Genomic DNA, 12,436 nt, shown 5'->3' with positions numbered 1-12,436 from the left:
TGAGGATGGCTATAGTGTAATGTATTCACTAGGAACCTAAAGGCTGTGTAATGTATTCACTAGGAACCTAAAGGCTGTGTAATGTATTCACTAGGAACCTAAAGGCTGTATAATGAGGATGGCTATAGTGTAATGTATTCACTAGGAACCTAAAGGCTGTGTAATGTATTCACTAGGAACCTAAAGGCTGTGTAATGTATTCACTAGGAACCTAAAGGCTGTGTAATGAGGATGGCTATAGTGTAATGTATTCACTAGGAACCTAAAGGCTGTGTAATGTATTCACTAGGAACCTAAAGGCTGTGTAATGAGGATGGCTATAGTGTAATGTATTCACTAGGAACCTAAAGGCTGTATAATGAGGATGGCTATAGTGTAATGTATTCACTAGTAACCTAAAGGCTCTATAGTGAGGATGGCTGTAGTGTAATGTATTCACTAGGAACCTAAAGGCTGTGTAATGAGGATGGCTATAGTCTATAAAGGAGACCAGAGGTGTATTCACTAGGAACCTAAAGGCTGTGTAATGAGGATGGCTATAGTCTATAAAGGAGACCAGAGGTGTATTCACTAGGAACCTAAAGGCTCTATAATGAGGATGGCTGTAGTGTAATGTATTCACTAGGAACCTAAAGGCTGTGTAATGAGGATGGCTGTAGTGTAATGTATTCACTAGGAACCTAAAGGCTGTGTAATGAGGATGGCTGTAGTGTAATGTGTTCACTAGGAACCTAAAGGCTGTGTAATGTATTCACTAGGAACCTAAAGGCTGTGTAATGAGGATGGCTATAGTGTAATGTATTCACTAGGAACCTAAAGGCTGTGTAATGTATTCACTAGGAACCTAAAGGCTGTGTAATGTATTCACTAGGAACCTAAAGGCTGTATAATGAGGATGGCTATAGTGTAATGTATTCACTAGGAACCTAAAGGCTGTGTAATGTATTCACTAGGAACCTAAAGGCTGTGTAATGTATTCACTAGGAACCTAAAGGCTGTGTAATGAGGATGGCTATAGTGTAATGTATTCACTAGGAACCTAAAGGCTGTGTAATGTATTCACTAGGAACCTAAAGGCTGTGTAATGAGGATGGCTATAGTGTAATGTATTCACTAGGAACCTAAAGGCTGTATAATGAGGATGGCTATAGTGTAATGTATTCACTAGTAACCTAAAGGCTCTATAGTGAGGATGGCTGTAGTGTAATGTATTCACTAGGACCCTAAAGGCTGTGTAATGAGGATGGCTATAGTGTAATGTATTCACTAGGAACCTAAAGGCTGTGTAATGAGGATGGCTATAGTGTAATGTATTCACTAGGAACCTAAAGGCTGTGTAATGAGGATGGCTATAGTGTAATGTATTCACTAGGAACCTAAAGGCTGTGTAATGAGGATGGCTATAGTGTAATGTATTCACTAGGAACCTAAAGGCTGTGTAATGAGGATGGCTATAGTGTAATGTATTCACTAGGAACCTAAAGGCTGTGTAATGAGGATGGCTATAGTGTAATGTATTCACTAGGAACCTAAAGGCTGTGTAATGAGGATGGCTATAGTGTAATGTATTCACTAGGAACCTAAAGGCTCTATAATGAGGATGGCTGTAGTGTAATGTATTCACTAGGAACCTAAAGGCTGTGTAATGAGGATGGCTATAGTCTATAAAGGAGACCAGAGGTGTATTCACTAGGAACCTAAAGGCTGTGTAATGAGGATGGCTATAGTCTATAAAGGAGACCAGAGGTGTATTCACTAGGAACCTAAAGGCTCTATAATGAGGATGGCTGTAGTGTAATGTATTCACTAGGAACCTAAAGGCTGTGTAATGAGGATGGCTGTAGTGTAATGTATTCACTAGGAACCTAAAGGCTGTGTAATGAGGATGGCTGTAGTGTAATGTGTTCACTAGGAACCTAAAGGCTGTGTAATGAGGATGGCTATAGTGTAATGTATTCACTAGGAACCTAAAGGCTGTGTAATGAGGATGGCTGTAGTGTAATGTATTCACTAGGAACCTAAAGGCTGTGTAATGAGGATGGCTGTAGTGTAATGTGTTCACTAGGAACCTAAAGGCTGTGTAATGTATTCACTAGGAACCTAAAGGCTGTGTAATGAGGATGGCTATAGTGTAATGTATTCACTAGGAACCTAAAGGCTGTGTAATGTATTCACTAGGAACCTAAAGGCTGTGTAATGTATTCACTAGGAACCTAAAGGCTGTATAATGAGGATGGCTATAGTGTAATGTATTCACTAGGAACCTAAAGGCTGTGTAATGTATTCACTAGGAACCTAAAGGCTGTGTAATGTATTCACTAGGAACCTAAAGGCTGTGTAATGTATTCACTAGGAACCTAAAGGCTGTGTAATGAGGATGGCTATAGTGTAATGTATTCACTAGGAACCTAAAGGCTGTATAATGAGGATGGCTATAGTGTAATGTATTCACTAGTAACCTAAAGGCTCTATAGTGAGGATGGCTGTAGTGTAATGTATTCACTAGGACCCTAAAGGCTGTGTAATGAGGATGGCTATAGTGTAATGTATTCACTAGGAACCTAAAGGCTGTGTAATGAGGATGGCTATAGTGTAATGTATTCACTAGGAACCTAAAGGCTGTGTAATGAGGACGGCTATAGTGTAATGTATTCACTAGGAACCTAAAGGCTGTGTAATGAGGATGGCTATAGTGTAATGTATTCAATAGGAACCTAAAGGCTGTATAATGAGGATGGCTATAGTTTATAAAGGAGACCAGAGGTGTATTCACTAGGACCTTAAAGGGGAGGGAACTTCCTGAATTTGTCCAATAGAAACTCTTGTTTTTGTTCCTAAACATTTGTTTTGCTTCTGTTGCAAAATGTTTTTTCTACGGTGTGCTCTAATGAACACATCCCAGTTGTTTGTTCTGAGATCTCCTTGGTCTCACAGCAGGGGGTGAGGAGGGGTGAGAACCTTAATGGAAGGGTGAGATGGTCATTTAGGGTGGGGTGGTGACTGCCCCCCCCCCCTCCCCCCCAGCTGTGATAATGACTCCCGCTGGTTGGGGGGGGGGGGGGGTGTACGCTCCGGGGGCAGGGGGCACCAGCAGGAACAGACGCTACCTGTCACCTGCCTAAACATAAGAGATGATTCTCCACTCCTCTCTTTCTCTCTCTCTGTCTCTCTTTTTCTCCCTCTGTCTCTCTCTCTGTCTCTCTCTTCACCCTCTGTCTCTCTCTCTCTCTCTCTCTCTGTCTCTCTCTCTCTCTCTCTGTGTCTCTGTCTCTCCCTCTCTCTCTCTCTTCTCCCTCTGTCTCTCTCTCTGTCTCTCTCTGTCTCTCTCCCCCCTGTCTCTCTCTCTCTCTCTCTCTTCTCCCTCTGTCTCTCTTTCTCTCTCTTCTCTCTCTCTCTCTTCTCTCTCTCTCTCTCTCTTCACCCTCTCTCTCTCTTTACTCAATGAGCCCAATTCTGATTCCACGATGTTCCTGACACCAGTCCATTACTCTTATATCCAGGCAGTGAAATCTATGGGGTCACACATCGGGGAGAAGGGCAGAGTATATACATACCTGCTGTCACAGAAGACATTATGGCACAGCTGCAAAGAAGGGTCCTCTATCCAACTCTATGGGCTAGTCTTTCTCTCTACTCTCCTGTCCAGCCCTCTATCCACCTCTATGGGCTGGTCTTTCTCTCTACTCTCCTGTCCAGCCCTCTACCCACCTCTATGGGCTAGTCTTTCTCTCTACTCTCCTGTCCAGCCCTTAGACCTCTACCCACCTCTATGGGCGAGTCTTTCTCTATATTCTCCTGTCTAGCCCTTAGTCCTCTATCCACCTCTATGGGCTAGTCTTTCTCTCTACTCTCCTGTCCAGCCCTCTATCCACCTCTATGTGGCATTAGGACTCAGTCACATGTCTTGCCCATCCTACAAAGAAGACCAATCAACCAATCCAGGCTCTTTACTGGTGAAAACCAGTATGTTGAAAGATGCTCATTAGACGGCCTAGCTTTCACCTGGGTCAGGCAGTGTTTGAGAGGAGGATAGACTCGGGTAGTCAACTGATGGGGGAAAAAAGCCTGTGTATTTACCAGCTATAGTTTAACTAATGAAAACAGGTGGCCCTCTTCATTCAGACAAACGGTGAGCAGCTATTCACTTCTTCCTATGATGTAGCGCAGGCCTGGGTGTCACCCCCCCCCCCCCCCCCCCCATCCATCCCCCATCCCCAGCAAACACACCTGATTTAAACTAATCACATTCCAAACTGAAGATCAGGATTAGGTGATTATTGGAGTCAGGTGTGTTAGCTGGGGTAGAAGTGCCCAGGTCTGGTGTATTGTGTATTTGCAAAGTGACCACCACGTTTAGGCCCAAGGCGACAGAAACTAAGGGGGTGGTTGAACCTCTTGTGTGTGTTTTTTTTGTTGTTGTTGTTGATTAGGATCTCCGTTTGCTGTTACACATTTCAAATAGATGGGGAGTACAGAACAGTTAAACAAGAACGACATACAATAAAAAATAAAAAAAATATATGTTTTTCTTCCAGAGGTTAGAGCGGGAGTTTGAAACAAGATGAAGATTGTATTGGTCGTGGCTCTCGTCCTGCTGTTTGTCTGTGAGTAAAACAACAGGACCCATAGGACTCTGGTCAAATACGATGCCCCCAGCTAACAACAAATGTTCCCACACCTTTAGAGATGGTTCCCTTGAGTCATGTTTACATAGGAATGTACCCAGTACAGACCTAACCTCTCCTACCTTACCTGCCTACCCAGTACTTACCTAACCTCTCCTACCTTATCTGCCTACCCAGTACTTACCTAACCTAACCTCTCCTACCTTATCTGCCTACCTAGTACTTACCTAACCTCTCCTACCTTATCTGCCTACCCAGTACTTACCTAACCTCTCCTACCTTATCTGCCTACTCAGTACTTACCTACCCTCTCCTACCTTATCTGCCTACTCAGTACTTACCTACCCTCTCCTACCTTATCTGCCTACCCAGTACTTACCTAACCTCTCCTACCTTATCTGCCTACCCAGTACTTACCTAACCTCTCCTACCTTATCTGCCTACTCAGTACTTACCTAACCTCTCCTACCTTATCTGCCTACCCAGTACTTACCTACCCTTTCCTACCTTATCTGCCTACCCAGTACTTACCTAACCTACCCTCTCCTACCTTATCTGCCTACCCAGTACATACCTAACCTACCCTCTCCTACCTTAACTGCCTACCCAGTACTTACCTGACCTACCCTCTCCTACCTTATCTGCCTACCCAGTACTTACCTAACCTCTCCTACCTTATCTGCCTACTCAGTACTTACCTACCCTCTCCTACCTTATCTGCCTACCCAGTACTTACCTAACCTAACCTCTCCTACCTTATCTGCCTACCCAGTACTTACCTAACCTCTCCTACCTTATCTGCCTACTCAGTACTTACCTAACCTCTGCTACCTTATCTGCCTACTCAGTACTTACCTACCCTTTCCTACCTTATCTGCCTACCCAGTACTTACCTAACCTACCCTCTCCTACCTTATCTGCCTACCCAGTACATACCTAACCTACCCTCTCCTACCTTATCTGCATACCCAGTACATACCTAACCTACCCTCTCCTACCTTATCTGCCTACCCAGTACTTACCTACCCTCTCCTACCTTATCTGACTACCCAGTACTCACCTAACCTACACACTCCTACCTTACCTGCCTACCCAGTACTTACCTGACCTACCCGCTCCTACCTTATCTGCCTACCCAGTACTTACCTAACCTCTCCTACCTTATCTGCCTACTCAGTACTTACCTACCCTCTCCTACCTTATCTGCCTACCCAGTACATACCTAACCTACCCTACCTTATCTGCATACCCAGTACATACCTAACCTAACCTACCCTACCTTATCTGCATACCCAGTACATACCTAACCTACCCTCTCCTACCTTATCTGCATACCCAGTACTCACCTAACCTACACTCTCCTACCTTACCTGCCTACCCAGTACTTACCTGACCTACCCTCTCCTACCTTATCTGCCTACCCAGTACTTACCTACCCTCTCCTACCTTATCTGCCTACCCAGTACTTACCTAACCTCTCCTACCTTATCTGCCTACCCAGTACTCACCTAACCTACCCTCTCCTACCTTACCTGCCTACCCACCCAGTACTTACCTGACCTCCCCTCTCCTACCTTATCTGCCTACCCAGTACTCACCTAACCTACCCTCTCCTACCTTATCTGCCTACCCAGTACTTACCTAACTTAGCACCACCTGGTGCCCTAACCAAAATACAGGGGATGGTCCACCCAGGTCTTTGTGTGTATAGACAGTGAATATACTACAGGAATATGTATGCCCGCAGGCCTCTTGCCTAAGCACCTTCCGGGACGAAAACAGAATACCATGTCAATAATCAAAAACACACTGCATCCTATTGACACACACAGGACATGCTAATCAGCTCTCTCTCAGCAACAACCAACACAGGACATGCTAATCAGCTCTCTCTCTCAACAACCAACACAGGACATGCTAATCAGCTCTCTCTCTCAACAACCAACACAGGACATGCTAATCAGCTCTCTCTCAGCAACCAACACAGGACATGCTAATCAGCTCTCTCTCAGCAACCAACACAGGACATGCTAATCAGCTCTCTCTCAGCAACCAACACAGGACATGCTAATCAGCTCTCTCTCTCAGCAACAACCAACACAGGACATGCTAATCAGCTCTCTCTCAGCAACAACCAACACAGGACATGCTAATCAGCTCTCTCTCTCAGGAACAACCAACACAGGACATGCTAATCAGCTCTCTCTCTCAGCAACAACCAACACAGGACATGCTAATCAGCTCTCTCTCTCAGCAACAACCAACACAGGACATGCTAATCAGCTCTCTCTCTCAGCAACAACCAACACAGGACATGCTAATCAGCTCTCTCTCTCAGGAACAACCAACACAGGACATGCTAATCAGCTCTCTCTCAGCCACAACCAACACAGGACATGCTAATCAGCTCTCTCTCAGGAACAACCAACACAGGACATGCTAATCAGCTCTCTCTCTCAGCAACAACCAACACAGGACATGCTAATCAGCTCTCTCTCTCAACAACCAACACAGGACATGCTAATCAGCTCTCTCTCTCAGCAACAACCAACACAGGACATGCTAATCAGCTCTCTCTCTCAGGAACAACCAACACAGGACATGCTAATCAGCTCTCTCTCTCAACAACCAACACAGGACATGCTAATCAGCTCTCTCTCTCAACAACCAACACAGGACATGCTAATCAGCTCTCTCTCTCAGCAACAACCAACACAGGACATGCTAATCAGCTCTCTCTCTCAGCAACAACCAACACAGGACATGCTAATCAGCTCTCTCTCTCAGCCACAACCAACACAGGACATGCTAATCAGCTCTCTCTCTCAGCAACAACCAACACAGGACATGCTAATCAGCTCTCTCTCTCAACAACAACCAACACAGGACATGCTAATCAGCTCTCTCTCTCAACAACAACCAACACAGGACATGCTAATCAGCTCTCTCTCAGGAACAACCAACACAGGACATGCTAATCAGCTCTCTCTCTCAACAACAACCAACACAGGACATGCTAATCAGCTCTCTCTCTCAACAACCAACACAGGACATGCTAATCAGCTCTCTCTCTCAGCAACAACCAACACAGGACATGCTAATCAGCTCTCTCTCTCAGCAACAACCAACACAGGACATGCTAATCAGCTCTCTCTCTCAGCAACCAACACAGGACATGCTAATCAGCTCTCTCTCTCAGGAACAACCAACACAGGACATGCTAATCAGCTCTCTCTCTCAGCAACAACCAACACAGGACATGCTAATCAGCTCTCTCTCTCAGGAACAACCAACACAGGACATGCTAATCAGCTCTCTCTCTCAGCCACAACCAACACAGGACATGCTAATCAGCTCTCTCTCAGCCACAACCAACACAGGACATGCTAATCAGCTCTCTCTCTCAGGAACAACCAACACAGGACATGCTAATCAGCTCTCTCTCTCAGCAACAACCAACACAGGACATGCTAATCAGCTCTCTCTCTCTCAGCAACAACCAACACAGGACATGCTAATCAGCTCTCTCTCAGCCACAACCAACACAGGACATGCTAATCAGCTCTCTCTCTCAGGAACAACCAACACAGGACATGCTAATCAGCTCTCTCTCAGCCACAACCAACACAGGACATGCTAATCAGCTCTCTCTCAGCCACAACCAACACAGGACATGCTAATCAGCTCTCTCTCTCAGGAACAACCAACACAGGACATGCTAATCAGCTCTCTCTCAGCCACAACCAACACAGGACATGCTAATCAGCTCTCTCTCTCAGGAACAACCAACACAGGACATGCTAATCAGCTCTCTCTCAGCCACAACCAACACAGGACATGCTAATCAGCTCTCTCTCTCAGGAACAACCAACACAGGACATGCTAATCAGCTCTCTCTCAGCCACAACCAACACAGGACATGCTAATCAGCTCTCTCTCAGCCACAACCAACACAGGACATGCTAATCAGCTCTCTCTCTCAACAACCAACACAGGACATGCTAATCAGCTCTCTCTCAGCCACAACCAACACAGGACATGCTAATCAGCTCTCTCTCTCAGCAACAACCAACACAGGACATGCTAATCAGCTCTCTCTCTCAGGAACAACCAACACAGGACATGCTAATCAGCTCTCTCTCTCAGGAACAACCAACACAGGACATGCTAATCAGCTCTCTCTCTCAGCAACAACCAACACAGGACATGCTAATCAGCTCTCTCTCTCAGGAACAACCAACACAGGACATGCTAATCAGCTCTCTCTCAGCCACAACCAACACAGGACATGCTAATCAGCTCTCTCTCTCAGCAACAACCAACACAGGACATGATAATCAGCTCTCTCTCTCAACAACCAACACAGGACATGCTAATCAGCTCTCTCTCTCAACAACCAACACAGGACATGCTAATCAGCTCTCTCTCTCAACAACCAACACAGGACATGCTAATCAGCTCTCTCTCTCAGCAACAACCAACACAGGACATGCTAATCAGCTCTCTCTCTCAGCAACAACCAACACAGGACATGCTAATCAGCTCTCTCTCAACAACCAACACAGGACATGCTAATCAGCTCTCTCTCAGCCACAACCAACACAGGACATGCTAATCAGCTCTCTCTCAGCCACAACCAACACAGGACGTGCTAATCAGCTCTCTCTCTCAGCAACCAACACAGGACATGCTAATCAGCTCTCTCTCTCAGCCACAACCAACACAGGACATGCTAATCAGCTCTCTCTCTCAGCCACAACCAAACACAGGACATGCTAATCAGCTCTCTCTCTCAGCCACAACCAACACAGGACATGCTAATCAGCTCTCTCTCTCAGCCACAACCAACACAGGACATGCTAATCAGCTCTCTCTCTCAGCAACAACCAACACAGGACATGCTAATCAGCTCTCTCTCTCAGCAACAACCAACACAGGACATGCTAATCAGCTCTCTCTCTCAGCAACAACCAACACAGGACATGCTAATCAGCTCTCTCTCTCAGCAACAACCAACACAGGACATGCTAATCAGCTCTCTCTCTCAACAACCAACACAGGACATGCTAATCAGCTCTCTCTCTCAGGAACAACCAACACAGGACATGCTAATCAGCTCTCTCTCTCAGGAACAACCAACACAGGACATGCTAATCAGCTCTCTCTCTCAACAACCAACACAGGACATGCTAATCAGCTCTCTCTCTCAGCAACAACCAACACAGGACATGCTAATCAGCTCTCTCTCAGCCACAACCAACACAGGACATGCTAATCAGCTCTCTCTCTCAGCAACAACCAACACAGGACATGCTAATCAGCTCTCTCTCTCAGCAACAACCAACACAGGACATGCTAATCAGCTCTCTCTCTCTCTCTCTCTCTCTCTCTCTCTCTCTCTCTCTCAGCCACAACCAACGCTAATCAGCTCTCTCTCTCTCTCTCAGCCACAACCAACGCTAATCAGCTCTCTCTCTCTCTCAGCCACAACCAACGCTAATCAGCTCTCTCTCTCTCTCTCTCAGCCACAACCAACGCTAATCAGCTCTCTCTCTCTCTCTCTCAGCCACAACCAACGCTAATCAGCTCTCTCTCTCTCTCTCTCAGCCACAACCAACGCTAATCAGCTCTCTCTCTCTCTCTCTCAGCCACAACCAACGCTAATCAGCTCTCTCTCTCTCTCTCTCTCTCAGCCACAACCAACGCTAATCAGCTCTCTCTCTCTCTCTCTCTCAGCCACAACCAACGCTAATCAGCTCTCTCTCTCTCTCTCTCAGCCACAACCAACGCTAATCAGCTCTCTCTCTCTCTCTCTCAGCCACAACCAACACAGGACGTACTAATCAGCTCTCTCAGCAGCAACCAACACATGTTTCATGGGGAATTGCTAACCCTCAGATAAAACTGGACACCGGAACATTCTCGCGACATTCCCATGGTATCCGCGTTCTGGGTAAAGTTCTGTTTGACATTAATGATGGAACCTGTGTTAGTGGGGGAAATGGCTCCGCTCGTTATTGTTGTAGCCGAGGGCTTTTCTGTCATGCCTGCGATGATGTCAGAGGGGGAAAATAAGTATTTATATTTACACTGATAACAAGTTCAAACAGGTGCTATTAATACAGGTAACGAGTGGAGGACAGAGGAGCCTCTTAAAAGAAGAAGTTACAGGTCTGTGAGAGCCAGAAATCTTGCTTGTTTGTAGGTGACCAAATACTTATTTTCCACCATAATTTGCAAATAAATTCATAATTCATGATTTTCTGGAAGAAAAAAAAAATTCTTCTCATTTTGTCTGTCGTAGTTGAAGTGTACCTATGATGAAAATTACAGGCCTCTCCCATCTTTTTAAGTGGGAGAACTTGCACAATTGGTGGTTGACTAAATACTTTGTTTGCCCCTACTGTATGTTGGTGGTTTGCAGTTAACTTCTTTGTCGTTGTAAAATATCACAAACGGACTCGGCAGTTTCATTTAATGAAGGATTCCTGCGTTTTTAAGGGAATATTCTCCTAACTTTTACCCCAAAACATGCTCAATAGGTTGTAGAAGCTTTTGTTTTTTTTTTCAGGTTTAGAAGAAGTGACTGCTAAATGCTAACTCCTGTCCGCGTAAGCTGGTAGCATAGCTAGCATACAGGTAATGAACATGGGAGTTGACATCCATACAAGCATTATACTCCGATTATTATTTTACCTCAACATAGTGTGAAATACACATACAATAGGCTGAAATGTAGGCTAATTTAGCTGAGGGGAGGGGAAGGGGGGAGCTCCTATGTCAAGCACTAGGAAAAGGACTCCCAAAACCTAAAGTACTGACTTGCCTATTTTTGAATAAAGGTTCAATATAAAAAGTAATGTATTTTCGTTCAGCTAGTTACTCGTAATTAGCTGTCTGGCGATCATCACTACGGGTGTGTGCTGTGCAGACCAGTTCATTGGTTACTATGACTACGGGTGTGTGCTGTGCAGACCAGTTCATTGGATACGTACGATCGCTCCTCGACGCTCAAGACGTACAAACGCTTTGACTAATGCGGAAGGCCGCATAGCCTTAAATACCGAACGGCAACCGCAGATGTTTGGGAGGGAGGGAGGTCCAAGGGAACGTTCCGGGTGACATCACAAACAGGTTCTTTCTACCAACCATTGTTAGGGAGGGGGGAGGGAGAACTAGACGCTCGAACGTCCAAGGGAACATTCCCGGGTGACATCACAAACGGGTTCTTTCTACCAACCATTATTAGGGAGGGAGAACTAGACGCTCGAACATCCAAGGGAACGTTCCGGGTGACATCACAAATGGGTTCTTTCTACCAACGATTGTTAGGGAGGGGGAGGGAGAACTAGACGCTCGAACATCCAAGGGAACGTTCCGGGTGACATCACAAACGGGTTCTTTCTACCAACGATTGTTAGCTGGGGCCTCAACAACTGATGTTTCCACACGACGAGCACTATTGAACATGTGCCCCCCCCCACTACTCTCTGCTGTGTAAATATTAACCCTTCACCTCTCTCCTCCCCTCAGGGCTTCAGAATGCCCACAGGTCTGACGTCAACCAACAAGGAAGTGTTTGTGATCAGGTCAGTCTATAATGTACTGGGGGGGGGGGGGAAATCATGACGCCGCCCAACAGTTTGTGTACATGCACGTTGAAGATGGGGACCATTTTGTTGTAGATGTGGCTGAAATATTCAAGACTGGGGAAGAGAAGTAACTTATCGTTCTGTCCATTTTCCAGGCTCTTCCTCTGGCCATTTCCAGGCTCCTCATCTCCCCTCTCTCGGTCTACTCCTGGCTGGTCT

The 12,436-nt window shown here is 45.8% G+C and overlaps 1 protein-coding gene across 2 annotated transcripts in view; it reads left to right on the top strand.

Annotated features, from left to right (window-relative positions):
- The first annotated feature begins 3,939 nt into the window (after positions 1–3,939).
- Positions 3,940–12,436, top strand: part of LOC116360164 (uncharacterized) — a 9,153-nt gene continuing 656 nt past the window's right edge. The window contains exons 1-4 of one of the 2 annotated variants that reach the window (XM_031814963.1): positions 3,940–4,129; positions 4,536–4,604; positions 12,159–12,214; positions 12,373–12,436. The exon at positions 12,373–12,436 is cut by the window's right edge and continues 656 nt beyond it. In XM_031814963.1, the coding sequence (XP_031670823.1) occupies positions 4,562–4,604; positions 12,159–12,214; positions 12,373–12,436 (163 nt within the window). In that variant the 5' untranslated portion in view covers positions 3,940–4,129; positions 4,536–4,561. Of the gene's footprint in view, positions 4,130–4,362; positions 4,398–4,535; positions 4,605–12,158; positions 12,215–12,372 lie in introns of those variants that run through there. The other variant, XM_031814964.1, reaches the window with a different exon arrangement.

Source organism: Oncorhynchus kisutch, unplaced genomic scaffold (genome assembly GCF_002021735.2).
Source record: "Oncorhynchus kisutch isolate 150728-3 unplaced genomic scaffold, Okis_V2 Okis07a-Okis12b_hom, whole genome shotgun sequence".
NCBI classification, from domain to species: domain Eukaryota; kingdom Metazoa; phylum Chordata; class Actinopteri; order Salmoniformes; family Salmonidae; genus Oncorhynchus; species Oncorhynchus kisutch.
Note: the sequence above shows the minus strand (reverse complement) of the source record. Positions and strands in the feature narration are given on the sequence as shown.